The sequence below is a fragment of the Sabethes cyaneus genome, chromosome 2, assembly GCF_943734655.1.
Source record: "Sabethes cyaneus chromosome 2, idSabCyanKW18_F2, whole genome shotgun sequence".
Lineage (NCBI taxonomy): Eukaryota > Metazoa > Arthropoda > Insecta > Diptera > Culicidae > Sabethes > Sabethes cyaneus.
In genome coordinates, this window is record NC_071354.1 from 165,342,390 (window position 1) to 165,367,461 (window position 25,072).

Here is a 25,072-nt window from a genome sequence, read left to right on the forward strand (position 1 = left end):
GGCGTCACGTCACATGCACAAATGCAAGACAACAGTTTCGAGCAAATTCTTGCAGAACCTATATGAATACAATCTGGCAATAGGAAAGGATGACCGCGCACTTCTCGATGACGTTCCACCTTCAGGACATCAATTTGGACTAATTTCAATCTTAAATGTTAAAGGCGGTTGCAGGAGAAGTGTGGTTTTATACTTTAAGAAAATTGTTTACCTTCAGGACATCATATTGGACTAGGTATAATGCTGAAACGATAACATCGGTTGGAGAAGAGGGCTGGTTTTGCACTAGCATTGGGTAAAATTCCCAAAAGTATCGATATCGTGATTCGGCAAGCGGGCATCGAAACGAGAGGAACTATCTTCAGCAAGAGTAGCCAACTCCTAGCCTTTGCAGATGACCTCGACATCATTACAAGAAATCGTGGGACGGCGGAGGCAATCTACGGCAAAAACGGAGGCTAGGCCAAATATATGGTAGGAAGAGGCTCCCGAGAAAGTAACGTTTGCCTCCCACGGACAGTGACTATTGACGGCGATGAACTGGAAGTGGTTGATGAGTTCGTATATTTGGGATCTCTGGTCACCGCCGACAATAATACGAGTAAGGAGATCCAACGACGCATTCAAGCTGGAAATCGAGCCTACTTTTCCCATCGCAAGACGTTTCGATCAAGGAGCATACGCCGCCGCACAAAGCTGACGATGTACAAAACGCTAATTAGACCGGTAGTCCTCTACGGACTTGAGACAGTAACTTTACTTACGGAAGATATACGTGCACTTGCCGTTTTTGAACGAAAGGTGTTGCGGACTATTTTTGGCGGAGTACAGACGGAAAGCGGAGAGTGGCGGAGGCGTATGAATCACGAGCTACAGGCACTGCTCGGAGAGATTCCCATCGTATACCTGGCGAAAGTTGGAAGACTACGGTTGGCCGACCACGTCGCAAGGATGCCGGACGACTGTGTAGTGAAATCCGTTCTCTTCAAGAACCCCACCGGCACCAAGAATAGAGGGGCTCAACGTGCTAGATGACTCGACCAGGTTGAAGCCGACTTGCGTGTGTCGAGACGCGTAACAAATTGGCGACGTGTAACCCAGGACCGAGTACAATGGAGAAGAATTCTTGATACAGCAAGAGCCACCCCGGCTCTCGGCTGAATAAGTAAGTAAGCAAGTAATCGTTGGAGTATCACCAGATACAACATTAAATCTCGCATCATAAGTCAAATAAAACTAAGAATGACACTCGACTGTAAAACCCGGATTGTTGGTTTATCCTCCCCATAAGAACAAAGCAAGCAAAAGCGAAAGGCGAGTAAGAGCTTGTACATATTTGCACATTTACTCCATTTCATACAGCTACCGTAGTCACAGACATAATCGGGAAAATATCCACCGTAAATCCACGGACAATTAGTTTGCACTGTTTCAATCCACTCTTGCAATTATTTGCATTATATCGAACAAAGCTGTCATCCTAGATATTGAAGTCGGTAAATTATTAACACTACACAGTCACAGCCACAATCCAATAACATAAAACAAAAATTATTATTGATCGACCATTCTACGCGTCATCACGTGGCCTGGATCATACATTACGGTCGGAAAATGGAAAATAGTCGAATGTGGCGCATCGCTTATCAGCTATCAATGACTGGTAGGTATCACATTCGAATGTAGCAGCAAACTGATATCGAGGATAGTAACGGACAACTTCGCACACAATTTGCATACGGCCAATAGGCCCCCCAATTTATGATTTGGCTGACTGAGTACCATTTATTTGTTCGATTGATTAGAGCAAATTTGTTTCGATTGTGTATTGCACTGATAAGTGCCTATCAGTACCTGAGAAAAGTGCTTGGATAAAATCCTTGGAGTGAAAGTTATGTGAAAACCGTTAGTGGCAGATGGGAACTAGCTTCGAACGGGAGTGATCACCAATCGGAACGAGAAACCGGACAAAGCGTCCAGTGTGGTCGGAATGCGTTCCATACTAGGCACCAAATCGTTCAGTATCAATGAACCACCGGTTGAACAAGGCAAAAAAGGGTGTGTTTTAAGTTTTAGCTTTCACCGAGCGAATAACGTAATGATTTTGATGTGATTCCGCAGGAAGTCCAAGTGGTGTAGGAAAACCAAACGAAAGCGTTGTCTGCCGGTGGTGTTTTGTGTCATTTGCTTTTCGATTTTGATTGCCTGGGTTATGGGGGATATTTTTCGACAGCAAACGGATTCCGATAGTGAAGCAAAGTAAATAGCCGTTGTTTGTTTTTTTTGGGTGAATATCATGGATTTGAAATTGATTTTAGTGTAAATAATACCCTGGAAGAAGCGGCTGAGTACGAGTATGAAGCAAATCAAACTAATTCGAGATATGCCGATATTTCTGAGGCAAAGGATCATACGTGTACACTTACTGCGCAGTGCAAGATTGTCTGTAAGGGAACGGACGCAAAAGCAATGTCTACCAAAATAATGAAGTTAATAGCAGTAAGTAAAATTATAAATTGAAATAAGTTAAATATATTATGATGTGTGAAAAATCAGAGCGATACGATGGGGTTGGAATTTTTGAGATTCATTTGTACTCATTGAGAAAAAAATGCAAATAAAGTTTCCAATCCGAATTGAAAAGTATTTGACAGCACTGCCGCTAAAACTAATATTTTTTAGGATTCCTTGGACAATTTTCTTTAAAAATGTGAAAATAGTTTCTTTTTAAACCTAATATTTCTACAGATATATGTGATATCTGACCAAGCATCCACTACTAGCCACTCACTTAACTCCTTTGCGTGGGTATCCATTGCATGCTCGACCACACTCGGTCAACCGACTAGTTACACGATACCGCATATTTCCCAAGTCTCGTATCAAACATACCTTTATACACTTCAGGCGAACCTTACGATACGATATAGTATAAATAACAGGATGCCACATCCTCCCCTGGAGCAAATAAAAACGATTATTGTTTATGTTAAAGTTAAGGGGCTCCGTAACCACAAGGTTACTGAATCTGCTTTAACAAGCGAGTGGTCATGAGTTGGAATCTTAGTAGAATCAAGCCATTCGATGTCAAGTGACTTTAGCATGGGTTTATTCTCAGGCCCCTTATACCCTTCCTTCATGTTGAATTCTATATATTTACCCATTGAAACCTCTTCACAGTGCAAAAGTCCCTCCTATAGTTAAGAGTGTACTAGTCAGAGGAACGAAGGAGTCCTCGCCAGGGACGGCTATAATATGGGATAGTGCTGGCAGCGAGGAATAAGTGGGTAAAGTAGATCAAGCTTTGAAGGAAGGGTAAACCCCAATACACACAAGCACGCATGAAATTTAATGAGCATATCGCTCACTCAATAGCGATTATAGGTAAAAGAAATCTAGAGCAACATGTGAAAAGGGCCTTTCTGCAAATGAGAAACCGTCAGCAACCATTCCATGCAAAACTAATCCGTTGAAGTGCATTTGCATCACCGTGATAAGCGAAAGAAAGGAGATTCGAAGAGATTTTTTCATTTGGAGATAGGCCCTTTTCATATGTTGCTCTAGAAATGCAGTGCAGGTCTTACAGCAAACACCCGGGCGATATTACAATAAATCAACTATACTAGTCGCAGTAATGAGTCCATTAAAAAAGTTTAAGTTTCAAGTCAGTTATGAATATTATATTATTTATGTATTGACGCAGTAGTTTGTATATTCTTATTTGTCTTATTGAAGTTGGCTTACTCTCATATGCCTCCCCGTTTTGTTATATGACGCATAGTCATTTCAGTACCCAATTCCAGTAAACTGTTTTTGTACTGACGTGTTGGTGTTCGGGTTATTCGGACTCAACCTTCTTAAGCGTTAGCCTTGGGCTCTTCTCGATCGAACCAGGCGTTGGTTTTGGACTTTTCTCGACGGGACCTTAATAAGCGTTGATCTTTGGCTCTTCCAAAGCTCTCCATAAGCGTGTTCCTATTTTTTTTTTGTTTGGCTATTAGCTAAAATCTGCACAAACTAATTTCCATTTAAATTATTTGTTTGCTTGGGTAGGAGCTAAACTCTGCGCAAACTAGTTTTCATTAAGATTTTTGTTTGTTTGTTTGGTAGCACTAGCACTTGTTTCGATATATGAAATCGATATTCAGATTTCGAAAATTCGGCAGTTTCGCCCAATACGATATTATTCTGGCGGCTTGTCATTAAACAATACTGATTTCGGAACTGGTGCTCAAAACTAAACAACTGTTTTTATCCAAACCACTCTTCACAGAAGTGCCACTCTGAGTGAAAATCACGTTGCTTTATTGCTCCAGTGCGGACACACCCTACCTCCGGACCAGCTCCAAAGCAAGTTCTTCCGGCTACTTGAAAATTTCCTTCGCGGATAAATGTCTAAATTCCACCTACCATGCAAAACCATGTAATATCGTGTACCAACACGACTCCATCCAGAATCCATCGCGTCAAAACAAGGTTTTAAAATTGCAATTCTTGAGTTGGGCCAAAGTAAAAAGTTTATATGACAAAATTTGTTCACAATGATGCGTAAAATTTAATTTTGTTGCAGTTTTACAAAAAATAATGCAAAATTTGTATATTTTCGAAAAATTTGTCAAATTTTAAAGATTTTAAAAAGAACTGCAAACGAGTGCCCATAAATAGCTCTTTACTAGATTTTAGGGCATAATTTAAGCTGTTATTTAAAAAATGAATTAAATAGGGCGGAACTTGTTTGGGAAAGACAGGATGACCGCTTACTTTTCTATGACGTTTCACTTTCAGGGTATTAAATTTGACTAGTTTAAATCTTTAAGGATAAAATCGGTTGAAAGAAAGGGGCAGTTTTACACTTTAACAAAATGGTTTACTTTCAGAACATCAAATTGGACTAGGTTAAATGTTCAAACGATAAAATCGGTTAAAGAAAAAGAGTGGTTTTGCACTCTGGTGTGCTTCCCAAGCACAGATATCAAATTGCTATAGGTTTAAAGTTTAAACGTCGTAAAGAACTTTTGGCCTGTTGGGACGGGGTGGCATTGACCTTGAAACTTTTTGTCCATTTTCACTATTTAGTGTTTGAAAATGAAAATTGTAATAAAGAGACGTTTTTTGTCTGCCAGAAGGGCATTAGGTAAAAAAAACTGACAGGCGTCAAAAATATAGTTTTATGTCCGCCGGCCCGGCGGAACAAAAGCATGAAATCAGAGATCTCCATTGCTGACGGTTAACCGCCATGGCTTTTACCTATCGCCAGGACAGGTTCTCGTCTACAGCCCAGATGTCGTTGGCTAGGCTGCGTCGCTATGAGCCTCTGGGTCTGCCTCTTCTACGCTGTGCTTGTGGATTCCAATCGAGTGCTCCTCTGCAAACCTCGTTCGCTCCTTTCCTCAAGGTGTGTCCGATCCACTTCCACCTACGTTCACGAATTTCTGTGGCTATCGGCCGTTGATGACACCGACGATGGAGTTCCTCATTGGATATCCAATTATCAGGCCACCAGGCACGAACGATGTATCGGAAGCACCGGTTAATGAATACCTGCAGTTTTTGCGTTGTCTCCGCTGAGACGCACCACGTTTCGCAGGCAAACAAAAACACTGATGGTTTATAAAACGAATCCTCTGGCTTGGCCAGCAGAGGTCGCTTAGACATCCGGAAACGATAATTTGGGATTTCGCCTTAGAAACTTGCTTAGACAAACTCTTCCAGTAGGCTTAGCGGGGACTTTTCTGCCAAGTCGTAAGCAAGATTTCGTATGTCAACCATCGTAACTCCGTAGAAACTCTTCTCCGGATCTAGCAGATGTTGTACCAGTTCTTGCTCTTGTTCACAGCTGAACACGGTAGCAAGTGGTTATAGTCGCGAAAGTACTTTAAGGCTTGGACGATGCCCAATTAGTGACGTTCTTGGAACGACATAATTGGAAGTTGCCGTTTTCACCGGCATTGCATATTCAACTGCTTTCGTGGCTAGATCCAACTGCTCACTATTTCACGTTTTGCGATTAGTTTTATGAGTATAATTCGTAGGCATTTGCAAAGAAAAATTAATGAAATAGTCCAAATTAATTCGAAATCTCTTTGTCCGAATGATAAACGTTCATCCACTCGAAGCATAAAATCCTGACCGTTAAAAGTATGTATGCTTGTGCAGCATGCACACACATCCATCGCATTCTACAAGATACTGTTCATACAAACACAACACTCAATCGATCATATGAGCAACATCATTATTATACAAGAGGAAGGGATCAATTGGTATCCTACAGACGATATAGAACGACATTTGGTCAGAATTCTGCAATTAATAGCGCAACTGCTATATACAATAATCTCCATCACGAAATAACAGTGCTTCCAGAAAATAGTTCTAAAATTAAACTAAAAGCTTTGCTTCTATGCTTCTATATAGTCTTTAGTGCATAAATATGTTTCCACCATCATATGTTGCCTGTTTGCTGAAAGTAATGTTTTATGTTTCTTGTACTTTTATAATGTAAATTAAAAGCTACGATTATGTTTAGTTTTAGTTAGTCTCAAAGAGCAATATGCTCAAAGATAAATTTTAATTTTAAATTAAATTAAAAAAAATTAAAATAGAAAGATGTAACAATAACTTTCGATAAAAACACAAGTTTCGTCGGCGTTGTAGATCCGATCAGCTGAGAACTCGGGATTCATTGGAGCTCCTTCTAACAACCCAAACATAAAACACACTTTGTTGAATCCGATAGTTCAAGTAATAAAGCAGAGCTTCAGTCATCTGAAACGACATTTTGAGGTTTCGATGCAGAAACTTTCTTAGCCTAGATCTTCTTAAATAAGTGCTGTAGTCTTTTTTTTCTGCCAAGTCGTAAACAAGTTTCCTTACGTCGGCCATCGTGATTCCGTAGAACCTTTTCTCCAGGTCTAATGGATATTGCATCAATTCCTGCTCTTGTTAACAACTGAACACGGTAGCAAATGGTATGGAAGTCGAGAAGAAACTTTGGGCCTTGCGAGATACCCAATTAGTTTTGTTCTAGAAACGGCATAATTCGAAACCGCTGTTTTCACTAAGATTTTATTTTCAACTAATTTCATGGGCTGATCCAACTGCTCACTAGTCCATTCCTTCTGTTTAATTACGAAAAGTGGTTACGTTTTTCACATTCATACTAACATCAATCGTCAGGAATTATTGATTTCAATTTAAGGTAAAACAAGTTGAAACTCTAAAAGTAAAAAAAAAATATGCTGTAAAAGTGTAAAACCATCCCTTCCATCGAATTTGATATTTGAACATTGAACGTAGGCGAACTTGACGTCCTGAAAGTAAACCGTTAAAGAAAGGAGTGCAACAGGCCTTTCCCGTTAACTGATAATATCGATACGTAAGAACTTATTCGAAATGGAAGTCTTGTATAAAAATGTGGCAGACGGAATATTCATGCGTGTGACTTGATACAAAAATGCTCACAGTGGAGAACTGCACACAGACTAGCGACGAAATTCTTTGCATCTATAAAAATCTATACCTATAAAGAAGGATTCCTGTCTGTCTGTCTGTCTATCTGTATGTCTGTCCGTATGTTCCTTATAGAATCGAAAACTACTGAACCAATCGGCATGAAAATATGCATGTAGAGGTTTTTTGGGGCCAGGAAAGGTTTTAGTGATGGTTAGAAACCTCTCCCCCCACTAAGAGGGGGGGGGCTCCCATACAAATGAAACACAAATTTCTGCATAACTCGACAACTAATCAAGCAAATAGAACAAAATTTGGCATGTGGGTATTTTTGGAGACAAAATTTTTTTCTATGATGAATTGGGAGCCCTCCCCACTTTAGGAAGGGGGGCTCCTATACAAATGAAATGCAAATTTCCTCATAACTCGAGAATTAATCAAGCAAATGGAACCAAATTTGGCATGTGAAAGTTTTCTAGGGCATGAATAATTTCTATGGTGAATTAGAACCCCTCCCCACTTTAAGAGGGGGGGCTCCTATATAAACGAAATACAAATTTCCTCATAACTCGAGAACTAATCGAGCAAATGGAACCAAATTTGACACGTGGGTGTTTTTGGAGACAAAAACTTTTTCTATGATGAACTGGGACCCCTCCTCACTTTAGGAGGGGGGGGCTCCTATACAAATGAAATACAAATTTCCTCATAACTCGAGAGCTAATCAAGCAAATGAAACCAAATTTGGCATGTGAAAGTTTTCGAGGGCAAGAATATTTTCTATGGTGAATTAGGACCCCTCCCAACTTTAAGAGGTAACCATTTTTTCTATGATGAATTAGGACCCCTTACCTTTTTAAGAGGGGGGGCTCTCATACAAACGAAGTACAAATTTCCTCATAACTCTAGAACTAATCAAGCAAATGGAACCAAATTTATCATGTGGGTGTTTTTGTAGGCAAGAATATTTTCTATGGTATATTTTCTATGGATTTCCCCACTTTAAGGGGGGGGGTCTCCTATACAGATGAAAAACAAATTTCCTCATAACTCGAGAACTAATCAAGCAAATGGAACCAAATTTGAGATGTAAGTGGTTTTGGACGCAAGATTTTTTTCTATGGTGAATTGAGACCCCTCTCTTCTTTAGAAAGCGAGTTATGGCCTATCTCCCCTTTAAGAGGGTGGGCTTCCATACAAATGAAATGCAAATTTCCTCTTATCTCGAGAACTAATCAATCAAATGCAACCAAATTTGGCATGTGGGAGATTTTGGAGTCTTGAATTTATTTTACGATAGTTAGAGACCTATCACCCCTGTGGTAGGGGGATATGGACTCTCATACAAATAAAACAGAAATTTCTCTTCTCTTCTCTTCCATAAAACATTAGTCAATACAAGACCACAAAAACTATCTATAGTAACACTAGATCATTCAGGACGAGACGGTCGCGAGTGTTGCCGGTGACCCGCCGTCGAAAGCACCGCCCACTGGGGGGCTTGCAAAACTCGAGATTGTGACAAAGATCATCCGACATTCATGATTTATGTACACCACAGGTTAATTTGTGGCAATACGAAGTTTGTCGGGTCAGCTAGTAACTGATAAACAGAGTGCCAAGAAAATTTGCAAGGTGAAGAGAACGATAATAATAATAATCTTTTAACCGAGATAATTTTTATCTGGAATTCACCGAAGCGCTAATTGAAAGACAATGTTGTGCCGAAAAAACATTAGAAAAATTCCAAATTTCATGGACATTGTTTATTTGGTGTTTTGGAGGATTTTTACATTTTACAGGATTTTTACAGGTGGATGTTTTACACCACGCATCGCAGAACAAAAAGTGTCCAAGGCGGTGCAAAACTCTCTCGTAAAACTGGAAATACTATGTTCTTAGTCATGGGAAATTTATAATATTTAATTTTCTTGTTGTTCCTGAGTTATGGCCGGAAGAGGCAATTCTTCTAAACATTTACCAATTTCAAAAATTCATATGTCATGAACATCGTAGAGCAAAGATTTTTGTAACAACATCTAAGTATATTTTTTAGCAATCCACAAAGGACATCATTTGGGTTTAGAAATCATGGAAAATTTTAAAATATATTTTACTTTTTTCCCAAGTAACAATTAGAGTTTTATAAGACTCTTACAATGGCTTTGATGACCAAAATCGCCCATGAAAACCACAATAAGAGCACAATAAAACTCACAATGTTACTTGGCCGATTTTATAATGTTTTGAATGCGAAAATTTCACGATAGAGCTATTTTCCAGTTATAACTCAGGAACAAAAAAATTGTTTCATAACGAGTAAGATGTAGCCTAAATAAACTTTTTTTCCTTTTTGCAGGATTTGCTGTGCAGTGAAATCACACTGATTATCGAAACACTGTACATAGAAGACGAGATACTGGTCCCCGATTGGCTCGAACTGGATGTCGACGTGAATATCGGTCAGCTGGAACTGAAAAATTCGGATATAGTCGAAATCATGAACGGAGCATTCGACATGGGTTGCCTGTACGGAACAACCAGTTTATCTTTAAACTCGTTGCAGGTTACTCACTTGAATGGCTACGCATTCGTTGGGCTGGCTCAGCTGAAGGAGCTAAATCTGAAGAATCTGCCGCTGAAAAGTGTCGAGTCATACGTGCTAAGTCCGATGAAATTTTCGCTGACTAGATTCCTCGTAGAAGGAAGTTTAGATAAAATTAATCCTTACCCGTTTACTGGCTCGACTAAAATGCACAACTTAGCAATTGTATCATTTGACTACAATTGTTTCGAAGATACTATCGATGGTAGTAGCTTTGCACTCGTGCCGCAGTTGTCTAGTTTGTATTTAAGGGATTCACATATCACGATCTTGAGGAAGGAGGTTATCGACAGTATTAGCGAAAGTGTGAAGCTTATCCATCTAGATGGAAATAAGTTGAAAACGATCGGAGAGGGAGTGTTCGACAACGTCCTGGATAAGGATGTGAAAATATATTTAAAAAATAATCCGTTGATTTGCGATTGTGATCTAGTCTATTTGCATGATTTGATAGTTTCCAATCCAGAAATGTTTGATGAAGTAATGTGCGGAGGACCAGATAAGCTTTCCGGTGAACTGGTTGCTTCAGTTGATGTTTGTCCGATCCCAACAAGTGTACCGACAAGCCCGCATGATCCGATGGAAACTACAGAAACCAAGGAGACAACAATTCCGACTACAATATCAACTGTTACGACCGCACTACCAACTTCTAAACTACCACATTACCCGGAAAGCACGGAAACAACACCGTCAAGACCACCATTCACTGTCACACCACCTCCACCCACGCCAGAGGCTACGCAAACATCCCTAACCACACCTAATACAACAACCGTAACAACATCGAATCCTTTTACTACTCCTAACACCACAACTACCACTATCAAAACCACCACAACTCCCCCTCCAAATTTATATCCTTTACAATGTTTATCATCAGCATCAACCGTAGAATCCTACATCAGCGTTATGCAGACATCGGAATTCGGAGTTCTGAAGCGATCAAAAATATTCTCCGTTTCCGAAGCTCAGGAGGGAGCAGTTGAAGTTCTGCTTGATCAGCACTACCAACACTCGCTGATACTCTGGTTTTTCGACACCTCCTCGAATACAGTTTTCCCGATGAATATAGAAGACAGTGCAAACTGCGCCGAAATCAGCGGTCGTGCTATTCGGATCACCAATCTGGTACCGGACATGACTTATATTTTTTGTATCCTTTTTACCTACGAATATGCCATTTCTCCCTTCGACTGTCTGCCCCACAAGCTGCTACCGACTTATGGACAGCGAACGTGGCTCACCGAAGATCACAAAATCATCGTCATTAGCATTCTGATTTCGTCTATTTTGATAGCTATCCTAATTGGAATCATGGCGACGTACTGCTTCATCAACAGTTTTACAAGTTACAAAAAAGGTTTAATTTTGTTTGCAAATTTCCCATCATTTCTCTAATTTGTTTCTCTCTAGCATGTCGAAACATCCCCGCCAACCTGCGGCTGGATAAATCCGCCACCAATCAGTGCTATATGACTCCAGTCGCAAACGATCAACCGAAAAGGTTTGCTGCATTGATTTTTTACGGCCCCATAATTTAAATTCCATCATTTGATTTATCTGTGCGAAACAGGCAACGTCACAAACGCAGCGTTTCCGACACCAGCATCGAGAGCTGCCGCAGCTACGTTTCGGCCGTCGTTCCCGCGTCCCAGTTCCAGTACATTTCCTGGAAGATGGAAAATCGTTCGCGCCCGTCGATGGAGTACTACCCGAAGGACCCACCGCCGCCACCTCTGCCGCCGCATCCGAGCAAACGGCTGAAGAAGCAGAAGTCGGAGATTAAGATAAATTTCCAGGAAATTTACGATGAACCCACCAGCGCCAGCTACACGTCCTGTCCGCCGCCGGCGAAGATGCACCCGGGGAAACATTGAAGATTTACGGCTTACGGGGGAACAGGAAAACTATATTGCCATTCATTACAAACAGAATAGAAAACTAGCATCTCATCACCGCTGTTCGAAAGATTCAAGAAGAGTTGAAATTGTGATAGAATGCTTGTCTGTCAGGGTAGGAATTGACTTTTCAAATGTGGAAAATTTGTATACGATTGTGCTTTGAAATCAAATAACAACTAAATAACTTCATACATTTTGGGACAGTTTATAAAGTTACAATTGAAAACATGATTTTATTATTTCCAATTAAAGGTTTTTGTGATGTAAATATAGTTTCCCCGGGAAGGGGTTCTTCAGATTTGCTAGAAGACCGAACTGATAGAAGGTAAAACTATATATTCTACAATGCTTTTTTGCTTCCCTCCGCCTACGGCAATGATGATATTTGTCTACTGTGCATTTGTGTCGATGTTCGATGTACCAAGCGGAGTATAACGAAAGGCGCTTTTTCGGTCGGATCTAATTTTATCATACGGTCTGATTACAGCGGCATTGACATTTTCGTATTCAAATTCAGCCATGGCTCTATTCTCTTTTAGCAAGATTTAATAAGGCCATTACAAATATCTAAAAAAGTTTTTGTCCCTCCGGTGTTGGGCCATTGAAGGGGCGGGCGATAAAAAAACAAAGAAAATTTTTTAATCGAGCAAAAAAAATGGATTTTAGACATTTTTACATAATGTTTAAACGTGAAAACCAAATCTATTCTTGCTTTTAGTAAATACGTTGTTATTTTTTATGCAATCTACGAACAAAGAGACAAAAACGAAAGAAAAATTTTTGGCCGAGTTTCGGAGATTCCACGGTTAGAATTTCCATTTCTATTTCGTGTTTGAAGCGTTAACTCAACTCGTACACTCATTTTTCGAGTTTTTCAGGCTGTAGAGCCCACAAACAATTGATTTTATAAAAAAATTTAACGCATATCCTACAAATTATTTTTTTGCCCCCCGATTTTTCAGGTCAATTTCCAAGGAGGGGTGACAAAAACTTTGAAAATGATTTGCAATGGCCTAATATATCATTTTTCCTGCTCAAATGTCTCGTTTAAACTAAAGGTGCTTGGATTACTACCCATAATTTAATATTTATTCTGTTTAAACATGAAAACACAAAATATGAAGAGAGAAGATACTTACTTGAGATCGAATAATACTAACAGAAATGGGTGAAACTCACACTTATTTATACCTTTTTTCCCGGCAAGGACCTGAAAAAGTTTTTTTTAGAAAAACTTTTGTCCCTCAAATATGCCCACGTTGCGATGTATGAGGAACTTGTAGGCCATATAATTATCTATCTATAAAAAAATTCATCAATTTCTGCGAAAAAAGGGGAATCTGTTGAATGTGTATTAATAACACCGATGGTTGCTTGTACGATATTTCTCGCCGCCTTAGTGGTGCCAGGATGAATACAAAGATGCCGCTAAAGGACAGAGCTGGTCAGCTATTGACTGACCTACAGAACAGCTTAAGCGATGGACTGAACATTTTGAACAACTCTTCCGAGTTTCAAATGTCAGAGACCAACAAAACCAGCAGCGTATGACGCCTACAGTTCGTCGAATTAGTCGCGTCAACTCGGAGGCGCCATCGCTGGATGAAATTGTAGCAGCCATCAAGAGTATGAAATCCAATAGAGCGCCAGGGATAGATCGTATTTCAGCCGAAATGCTCAAAGCTGACCCATCTTTGTCAGCCCAGATGATGCATCAGCTTTTCAGCAATATTTGGGAAACCGCAACTTTTCCGGTGGACTGGATGCAGGGCATATTGGTCAAAGTCCCTAAGAAAGGAGACCTAACGGAATGCGGTAACTGGCGTGGCATCACGTTGCACTGTATTACTCTCAAAGTACTCTGTAAGGTAATCCTCAACCGGATCCAAGAGAAGATCGACGCTACTCTCCGGCGGCAGCAAGCAGGATTCCGTGCTGGCCGATCATGTGTAGACCATATCACAATGCTCCGCATTATATTGGAGCAGATCAACGAATTCCAGGACTCTCTTCTGCTGGTGTTCGTTGACTTCGAAAAGGTGTTCGACCGACTCAATCACGAAAACATCTGGGGCGCACTTAGGCGTAGAGGAGTTCCAGATAAGCTAGTTTATCTCATCGAGGCTCAGTACGAGGCGTTTTCGTGCAAGGTTTTGCACGACGGCGTCTTGTCCGACCCGATAAGGGTTACTGCTGGCGTGAGACAGGGCTGCATTTTATCACCGCTTCTGTTTCTCATCGTTATGGATGAGATATTAGTTGGAGCAATTGATAGTAGACCAAATCGAGGATTGCCTTGGAATCCTCTAACGACGGAGCAGTTAAATGACCTCGACCTAGCCGACGACATTGTCTTGCTCGCAAAACGCCGAAACGATATGCAGAGCAAGTTAGATGACTTCTCCGAGAGCTCCCAGGCAGCAGGTCTCACAGTCAATGTAGCGAAAACTAAGTCTATGGTAGTGAACACTGACAATTCCACCAACTTCACAGTAGCGGGACAACAAGTTGAGCAGGTAGACGCCTTTCAATATCTTGGTAGCCAAACAACGCCCGATGGTGGTACCAACACTGATATAGCCACACGGATCAGGAAGGCCAGGGGTGCCTTTGCAGGTCTGCGAAACATTTGGCGCTCAAACCAGATCACTCTACGTACGAAAACCCGAATCTTTAATTCAAACGTTAAATCCGTACTGCTGTATGCCTGCGAAACGTGGTGCGTCTCAGCGGAGACAACGCAAAAACTGCAGGTATTCATTAACCGGTGTCTGCGATACATCATTCGTGCCTGGTGGCCTGATAATTGGATATCCAATGAGTAACTCCATCGTCGGTGTCATCAACGGCCGATAGCCACAGAAATTCGTGAACGTAGGTGGAAGTGGATCGGACACACCTTGAGGAAAGGAGCGAACGAGGTTTGCAGAGAAGCACTCGACTGGAATTCACAAGGACAGCGTAGAAGAGGCAGACCCAGAGGCTCACGGCGACGGAGCTTAGCCAACGACATCCGGGCTGTAGACGAGAACCTGTCCTGGCGACAGGTAAAAGCCATTGCGGGCAACCGTCAGCAGTGGAGATCTCTGATTTCCTCCCTTTGTTCTGCCGGACCGGCGGACATGGACGCATAAGTAAGTACCGTGAATTCGGGTGAAATTGATCACTTTTTCGAGTATTTCTTAAATATCTTTGAATAGAAACATATTTAGGAAGATGATTCAATTTTAAAATAAGTACTGTAGTGCTGGCTACACGACAGTATCATCTATACCTTATATAAATAGTTTTATTTTAGATAAAACTTAATGTAATCGTGAAATTGAAAATTTACAAATAACGGGTGAAATTGATCACGTAGAAATCAAGACGATATTGCTATTAAACCATACGCGCTGACAGCAATAACCTTTCGTGCAGTATAAAATCTGGCGTAATCGAGATATTGCCTGTATGTAGGCAACAATGTCGCGTACAGCAACTAGCACAAAAATCAAACAGTCAGCTCTACATTAGCATGGTTGATGCATCTGCTAAATAAATATGAACGATAGAAAAGATATGAAGCCAATTTTAGCATCGTAATCGTTTGTTTTTGTTTAAACATTGCTGTATATATGTGTAAATGTACGATTTTCGTATACAATCTTCACCAATCTAGTGAAACAAATAATTTAATTCTCCTCATATACGGGAGCTTGACTGTCTCTTTGAATGTGTAGTTGCATTTCGCTATGTAAGCACAAACCGATCTCTTGCGCTCTCAAGCAACTGCCATATGGAGCGTTTGTAAAATTTGTGCGAAGTATTGTCTGTCTTTTGCACCCTTTTATAAATCTCCATTCTGCTTCACAGAAAGAATAAACTTTCGCAGGTGGCAGCTCCATTTCGCACCCATAGCGATCTAGAAATCTATGTTGCCTCAGGTCATGATGTTATCAATCGTTTTATTTCGTAAAAGGTCAAATCAAACAATTTCTGTCGCATAATTTTATTCATGGAAATTATCAAAGCACAGCCAGATAATTAGAGAATCGAATTAGTTCTATCAAAATTTCCTTCTGCAACGAAATTTGTGTTAACAGCAAGGAGTTTTATCGGGCATGTTAAAAATTGCGATTCGATCAAAATAGTAAATTTTCAAAAATCAAACCATTTACAAGATCAATCTTGCTGAAAGCCAAGTGACTTTGACCTGTAACTCAATCTTTATATGGATGGGTGCATATTCAGCTTTATGAATCAGTATAAACGTAGAATAAAGAGTTTTTTACTCGTTGGTCCAAGGTGATCAATTTCACCCGACTGATCAATTTCGCCCGAATCGACGGTAAGTAAGATGGTTGCTAACCAATCGCTCCGCGCACCACTGTTCTACAAACTGTGAAAACTAGATCACCTATTTAACCTTACCTTGATTTTATTTGGGCACAGGTTAAGATGAGAGTTGCTGCGGACTATTTTTAGTGGAGTACAAATGAACAGCAGAGATTGGCGCAGGTACAAGAAATACAAGCTGCAGACACTTCTTGAATAGATTACTTTCATTCATCTGGCAAATGGCTGGTTACGGGAGGCTAGTCACATCGCGAGGATGTCGGACAACAGTGCAGTGAAATCCGTTCTCTTCAAGAACCCCACAGGTACCAGTAACAGAGGGGCCCAGCGTGCCGAATGGCGTGCTACGAACTGGCGACGATTAGCCCAGGACCGAGTACAATGCAGAGAAATTCTTAATACGGCAACAGTCACCCCGGTTCGCGGCAGGTAAAGTCATTAGGACTCAACCCAACCTGTCTTATTTTTCAGTAATCCTGACTTTTCAATTTCCAAATTTATGGAAAGTATGTACCAGAATTTTCGGATATTTGGGCAGCCTCCGTACAAAACTTTCAAACTTTTCTCCATACAGGATATACCCTGAAAACTATTAGCTGTTATTCGAACTAAACCCAAGCAGCACACTTTTGGCATTTTGACCTAGGACTACGTCTTACGGCAAGTTTTGAGATAGGGTGTCATTCCAAAAAATCAAAAAATGCGAGCGTCACGAAAAATGAAAGGTTTTGAGCGCCAATAGCTCAGCGGCTTTCCGATCGATTTTCAATATTCTTACACCAATCGATTGGAAAATCTTCTAAGAATTGGTCCAAATGAAGAAAAGTATGGATTCTTGATGTTCAACTATTGAAAAATTGAAAATGATGAACCTATGTTTTACCAGAATTCTCGCTTCGTGATTGGTTGGAAGATTCTTTAGGATGATCTAAACCTATACCAATTTGATATCTGTGCTTGGGAAGTAAGCCAAAACAAGTGACAAAGTTTGCTCATTTCAACAAGATTTCTTAACACCGCGATTAAACCTAGACCATTTTGATGTCCTTTCTTGGGAAGTACGCCAGAAAGAGTGACAAAACCCCGTCACGCCAGCAGATTTCTTACGAACGCGATTAAACCTAGTCCAATTTGATGTCTGTGTTAGGGAAGTGTGCCAGAAAAAACGACACAAATTCGTTGCCACAACAGATCGCAAATTCTTTACTGCGAGACGATTAAACCTCGGCGAACTTGATATCTGTGTTGGAAAAATGTGCTACAGCTGTAGTGTTCGGTTATAATACGACTCTGTATGAATACGCATGCTTGCCGTTTCATTAGAAGTGTAGTGAAAAGAGTGCTCTTGATAAAATAGGATTAAATTGGTAAAATCCCTCCAACGTGGGGAACCATGGGTAATAAAAACAATCTTTAATTTCAGTAAGGTAGCAGGAAAGCAATAGTTTGTGTTCTTGATTTTGTTAAATTGTTTTTAAATGCACAATTTTTTGAGAATTGAACGTATGCAATGTTACTACTTCGATAAATGTTACATACAACGCATGTAGCATGTATATATGTTGCATATAGCATGTATACATGGAGAATCGAATGATTACAAGCATGAATACATGCTACTATCACTACAAAGAGACTTACTTAGTCCTGCGTCACCTATATATGCGGTCGTGTCTTGTACACCACCCCTCTGATTTTTTTATCAAAATTATGCAGAAGTCACGAAAATTAAGTATAACAGAGTAACTGTACCACAAATAAAATATGATTAGTGATTGTTTTTCAGGTAGGTAAACATAAATAAGTGAAAATTTTTGAATTTACTACCACTAGAAAAGCGCCATCTCTTGAAAAGCAACGGTTCGTATTGTGATGTGATTTTACACAGATATGAACTAAACAATCCCAGACAACTAAAATCCCATCCACTCATCTGGCATACTCAAATAACAACCTTTTCCAAAACCTAGATCATCCTATATCATTTCACACAACCCGATTCAGCACCATAAGTCTTGAGCAATACCAAGCCAAGCCGGGTGGCATCACCGAAAGGCTAACCACCTGCCAACCTAAATAAATCCATTGCAACATCGCTTAACAGAACCCACAATCGTCCACACATCATAAATAACCATAAGCAATCCAAGCGGATTGCGCAACGCGCAATCTGACACCTTATTTTGATCTTTCCTTTACGAAACTCAGTACAGTCCACTTTAACCTATATATAACAGAACGAAGCCGACCTACGACAACGTGACGATGCGCGTCACGCGTAGTCAGTTTAGTCCGCATTGTCTCTTTCCTTCCACACACACACACCGACCCAAAATCAATCCACGATAGGCACCGCCCATAGTATTATGTAAATAAGTAAACCAATTTATGTAACAAAAATCCTGTGTAGACTTTCCATCGAATAAAACTGTTTGGAAGCAGTTCAATAAAGAAGAATTCAATTGTTGACACGACAGTGAACGGAGCATAAACACAAGTGTTTCAATGTGTCTCTTGAACATCCCACAGTATGGTGTCCTATTATGTACCAGAATTTCTTTTTCGAATATTTAGGCAGCCTCCGTACAAAACTTTCAAACTTTTCTCCATACCCTGAAAACTATTAGCTGTTATTCGAATTACTACCAAAATATAGATGAAGATTATTTTGTAACGTCATTCAAAAACTAAACCCAAGCAGCACACTTTTGGCATTTTTAGTTGATGAAATAGAGAGAGTTACCTGGAAGGAACGTCAAACTTAGCTCTGGATCTCTCAAGCTCCCACCTGGCGCCTCCACGCAGATCTAAGTCAAATGATGACGGTCGATGGCCTTACCCGGAAATGCTTCATGTACTTACTGAAGCAGCTAAGCTAGGAGGTGCGAACTAGAGCGCCTGTTATCCAAGTGAGGGGCGGCTCACACAGCGTCTGTCTCGAAACGGGCGACTGAATATGAAATACTGTATCTCGCAAGCTATACCTAAGATGGCAGACCCATCAGTGGGATGTAGGTATCGCGACCCCGGTGAGGTAGTATACCGAAAACTCAATTACCACGAACAACGAAGAAAGAAATTTAGGACGGAACAATCGGTATAGGACACGGCAAGGGACAAGGAAACGATTAAGGGATAACGATTGGATACTTGGTTCCTGGAATGTCCGAACTCCATGAACCGGCACGGGCTGGCTTGCTTGCTCGAGAGCTGCTTCAACTCGGAGTGGAGATCGCTGCTATTCAGGAAGTTCGGTGGCCAAATTCCGGAGAAAGGGAGTTCCGTGCAGTAGACCCTATTGCAGGCACTTCTTTCAAGGACCACATCTACTACAGTGGCGGTAAAAAAGCAGAGCATGGAGTCGGTTTCGTAGTGTTGGGAAAACAAAAGCAACGAGTTATCCGGTGGAGGCCCTTAGATGACCGTATATGCGTGTTGAGGATTAAGGGCAAATTCTTCAACAATAGCCTAATCAACTTATACGTACCGACAAATGATAAATCCGATGAAGCTAAAGACGAGTTTTACTACAGGCTTGAGAGGACCTATGGCGAGTGCCCAAAACACGACGTGAAAATCATCATCGAAGATGCAAACTGGAGGAATTCTTCCGTCCAGTTATTGGAAGACATAGCCTACATCCGTCGACCAATGATAACGGTCTGAGGCTCATAAATTTTGCCGCGGTCAGAGGAATGGCCATCTGTAGCACTTACTTTCCACATTTGAATATTCAGAAACACATCTAGAGGCATCCAAATGGAGACTCTAGCTCTCAGATCGATCATGTCTTGATTGACGGTCGACACTTTTCGGATGCTATCGATGTACGATCTTTTCGGGGACCAAATATCGACTCTGACCACTATCTCGTAGTGGGTAAGATTCTCATAAAGCTGTCGAACACGGCGAAAGCTCGCACTGAGAGGACGCTGCGTTTCAACATCCAGTGGTTAACGGCAGACGTCGTAGCAGTGGAATACGCCAGGAAGCTTGACCAACGAATCGCAGAACAGCAGGTAGAAGGAGAAGATATAAATGGGCTGTGGAGGAACATCCATGGTGCCACCGAAACAGCTGCGAAAGAGGTGGTAGGCACGACGCGTGGAAGACAGCGTAACAGCTGGTTTGATGCCGAATGCCAAAGAGTGACAGATGAAAAGAACCAGGCCAGGAGCCGCATGCTCACTTCGGCAACGCGTCAAAACAGAGAGAGGTACAGAGCACGTGCTCGCCGGCGCAGAGGAGTGATTCGCCAGCAACGACACACGAAGTTTCTATAAAACGGTGAGATGCAGGAATTTTGCCATGCCTGTGATGTGCAATGATAGTGCTGGCAACCTGCTTACCGACAAAACGGCGGTAGCAGCCAGGTGGAAGGAGCACTTTCAGACACTATTGAATGGAGAGGTAAATGCGGAGATCAGCAGGGACAGGATAGGAAATGTAAGCGATGGTCAAGCTGTGGAGCCACCAATGCAAGAGGAGGTTAAAAAGACAATCAATCAGCTGACAAACGGTAAGGCTGCTGGGAAGGACGGTATCCCGGCTGAACTTCTAAAAGCGGGGAGCGGGCGGCTGTACGAAGCAATCTACAGGATCATTGTCAGGATCTGGGAGGAAGAACAAATGCCGGAGGAGTGGTTGGATGGCCTCATTTGCTTAATTTTCAAAAAGGGACATCGACTGGAGTGTAAAAACTATCGAGGAATAACATTGCTCAATTCTGCCTACAAGGTGCTTTCCCGTATCCTCTTCTGCAGACGTTAGCGGAGTCCTTCGTTGGCGAGTACCAAGCTGGTTTTCGTGAGTGTCGCTCCACGACGGATCAGATGCTTACCCTGCGTCAGTTGCTAGACAAGTTCCGGGAGTACAACTTGCAGACACATCATCCGTTTGTGGACTTTATGGCGGCGTACGATTCAGTTAAACGAAATGAGCTGTAGCAGATAATGCTAGAGCACGGTTTTCCGATGAAATTATTTTCGCTAATTCGTGCGACGCTGGACGGATCAAAATCATGCCTTAGAATAGTGGGTGAGACCTCAGCTGCTTTTGTGATGTTGGATGGACTGAAGCAAGGGGATGCACTCTCTAACCTGCTATTTAACATTGCCTTGGAAGGTGCATTACGAAGGGCAAACGTGGAAAGGAATGGAACTATTATCACGAAATCTCACATGCTTCTTGGTTTTGCGGATGACGTCGATATCATCGGAATCAACCGTAGAGCAGTGGAAGAGGCCTTCAGGCCCTTTACAAGGGAAGCGGCGAGATTGGGACTTACCGTTAACCCAAGCCTAAGTGGCGTTGGGGCCGAGGTGGAGTTAGATGGGGAACGATATGAAGGAGTGGAGGAATTTATATACCTTGGTACACTCGTGACATGTGATAGCGATGTAAGCCGCGAAGTGAAACGACAAGTTGCAGCCGCGAATTGGGCTTTCTACGGATTACGTAGCCAGCTGAAGTCCCGTAGTTTACAAATTCGCACAAAACTGGCACTCTACAGAACACTAATCCTCCCGGTGGCCCTTCACGGACACGAATCATGGACGCTAAAGGACGCTGATCGGCGAGTGCTTGCGGTTTTTGAGCGTAAAATTCTGCGATCGATACTTGGTGGCAAAATGGAAAATGAAGTGTGGCGCAGACGCATGAATCACGAATTGTACCAAGTATACAAATATGCTGATATAGTGAAGGTAGTGAAATGTGGCAGGCTGCGGTGGGCTGGACACGTGGCCAGACTGCCCGATGAAAGAATAGCCAAAACTATTTTCAGCAGAGAAACAGGAAGAGGTCGCAGACTCCAAGGTGTGTGCTGTCGAAGACAATGCACGTTCAGCTGGTGTTCGTGGGGATTGGAGAACGGCAGCCCAGGACCGACGGTACTGGAGGACCATAAATCGTTCGGCGCAGGATCGGTATCGGTCCGTTGCCACTAAAGTAAAGTAAGTAAGTTGATGATACTTATTTACGACTGAAATTGGTTCTAAATCAGTTGGCACAATTGCTATATAATAACTGTGCTAGTAGGGAACTAATATTGATTTCATTCATTGTTGGAGAAGGAGAAGAAGAAGAAGAAGAAAAAGAAGAAGAAGAAGAAGAAGAAGAAGAAGAAGAAGTACTCACATTATGAGCATTTGTGTAGAATTATGATTGTGATACATTTAAGTTCAAAATAAAACAACACTTTATTTTTACATTCATTTTCATTTCGTTTTATTACGCTTCAGTTTTTCTGACCGATCCTTCGATATCTTTCTCTCTCCCGCTCTGTATCTTTATAATATAGCATTCCGTGTTTAGGTTTCTACTCTGCTGTTTCTACGATTGTTTTTTTTCGATACGAATATTTTTTTTGTATATTTTTCTGTCTTTATCACTTCTAATTGAAAATATTGATTGATTATCGATCTCGTCTTCCCAGCTTTGCCATACTTTTGCTGCATTCCCCGGCGGGTTTGCCTAGCTCAAGCGTGTGCGCGTGCGTACTCTTTGTCTCGAAAAAAGCATGTTGTTCTCACACTCACTTTCTTCCTATACTCGGATCTGCTCGGAACGCATACTGCTACCATCTTGCTGATCAAAATACAAATATAGCTTCATTTTTCTTCGCTAATTCTCTGTTTGTGTTCCGATTGTGTTGATTTGACGGTGAATAAGTGTATGCGTTTCTATAGCATTTCTGTTCTCTAAACTGACTATCTAGCTTTCTTTACATTAACTATTTGCTGTTCATATACTGTTTTATTTTTTGTTTTTTTCTTGTTTCTGTAAGATTCTGTTGTATCATTAGTAGTTGCCTCTGTTTGGTTTGTTCTTGATATTGTGTGGGTTCATTTGGTTTTTATCATGTTACGTGCTATTGAATTTGATTGAACTTTGAAAAAATATTTCGAACTCTGCTTATAATGTGTAACGTTTGCATTTAATAAGGAAAACTTCAAATAGTGACAGTCGCGGAACAAGTTCCGCTTCGTGAATTTGATTTGCACATTGAGAGATCACATAGAAAACAGACTATTTTGATGTTCCATACCAGTTTTTATATTACCTTACAACGCTGACTTTAACTTTGTGAAACGATGTTTTTTGTCCTGGGGTTGATAATTTTAGAGAACAAGTCATGCCACACGCAGGCTTGGTGTGATAAAGCTAACTTCTATAAAGTTCTGACTTAAGGGCAATCAACGAAAGTACGTAAGAATGTTTTAGCAAACAAAGATTTCTTCTCAGAATATTTCTTGAAATACGTTAAAAATACGTTTGAGAAAATCATCTCTTCTTGTTTTAAATCTATCTTATCAGTATCTTATCTGCTAGGATTATTTTCATTTTGTCGTAAATAACCTTTTACTGGTTGTCAGATACAGTGAATATAGTGTTTCTTAATTCTAAACATTTGTAATTTGAATATTTCCATCAGTATCACGGTAAATTTAATTGATCCGTTAATAAAACTCAATGAAGATATGCAAAAAATACGTTTGCTCAGCTTTTTCACAATAATTGTTTTTAGAGTTACTATTTTTAACATCGACGTGCTGATATATGTGTATGAAAACAGCGAAGGCAAGTTTGTTGTAGAAAGAAGAATTATTCTTCTCGGTTGAACAGCGATTGTTTTGGATATGTATCGTGCACCTGGTTTTGGATAAGTTTTGGATTTATACAATAAAATATTTTTTTGTGTTTTCTTTTTACTAGAGAAACAGTGTTGATTCTCTCCTTTTTTCGTATCCTTTGATAATCGCATTGATTGCATGTTGTACACATTGACTTAGACGCTTATGATCTAGTGAATTGGGAATGCAAGAGAAATTGCAAAAATCTCACATTGATTTGTTTTTTAAGCTTGATTTGATATGTCTTATATGTTGTGGGTTTTTTCATACGTTAAATACGCTTACGATAGAACAATTTTTCCGATAACAATCATTTTTTTTCTCAAGATGGTCGTAGGATGAGTAAAATGTCTTTATTGGGGAGCTCAACAATTGAATCAAATTTATAAGTACGACAGTAAAAATCGCATCAAATATTGCCACACGGATATTGATATGTTGTTTCATCACTACATAGCTTCCTATGCTGTGTTCATGTCTGTGCTCAATGTCATTCCTAGAGCGGAAAATTTTGATATGTACTTGTATATTGATTTTTCACATTTCAGTGCAAAGTTTCTTCGCCAACTTCGAAATGCAACAGTATCAATCGATAAAATTCCTACCTTCCGGTAGTATCCTGAATTTCTTTTGAAGATGAAGAAACCGCAATTTAGAATGGGTAGGTTTGCATGATGCGGTGAAAGCACTAGCTCTCGGATTCACCTTTGCGCTTCTTTTAACACTAACACCTACGCGGTTGGTACGCCTGACCTTTGTTCTGATGCTGTTTTCTCCTATCCTCTCGATGAAACCCGTTTTAAGTTCGTATACGCGAACAATAATCCATTACACCAGAATAGCATGATCACAGTGCGAGGTCACCATCCCATCCCAAAGGACTCGTCGTAATAAAAACATCCATCTATGGTGGTCGACCCGGCTTTCTCCACCTCTTCCATGACTACATAATACACCATGATTCTTTTCTGTCTGCCCGTTCATTCATTCCAGAGACAGTTAAACCCACGGAAAGTTGGTGAAAAACCCGCTTACAGCGCAGCAGCGTTCCTCGGTCCAGTCAGGCTCACCCGACCGGAAACCGTGCGAAATCGTTCGTTCACCCACGCAGCGTAGCTTCAATGGTCTTTCACCGGTTA

At 40.9% G+C, this 25,072-nt stretch overlaps 1 protein-coding gene across 1 annotated transcript; it reads left to right on the forward strand.

Annotated features, from left to right (window-relative positions):
- Nucleotides 1–1,990: 1,990 nt before the first annotated feature.
- LOC128736293 (uncharacterized) lies at nt 1,991–11,937 on the forward strand. Its single transcript, XM_053830768.1, has 6 exons — nt 1,991–2,058; nt 2,122–2,259; nt 2,319–2,499; nt 9,812–11,420; nt 11,474–11,564; nt 11,634–11,937. The coding sequence occupies exons 1-6, from the start codon at nt 1,991–1,993 to the stop codon at nt 11,935–11,937; spliced, it is 2,391 nt and encodes a 796-aa protein (XP_053686743.1).
- The last annotated feature ends 13,135 nt before the right edge of the window (nt 11,938–25,072 follow it).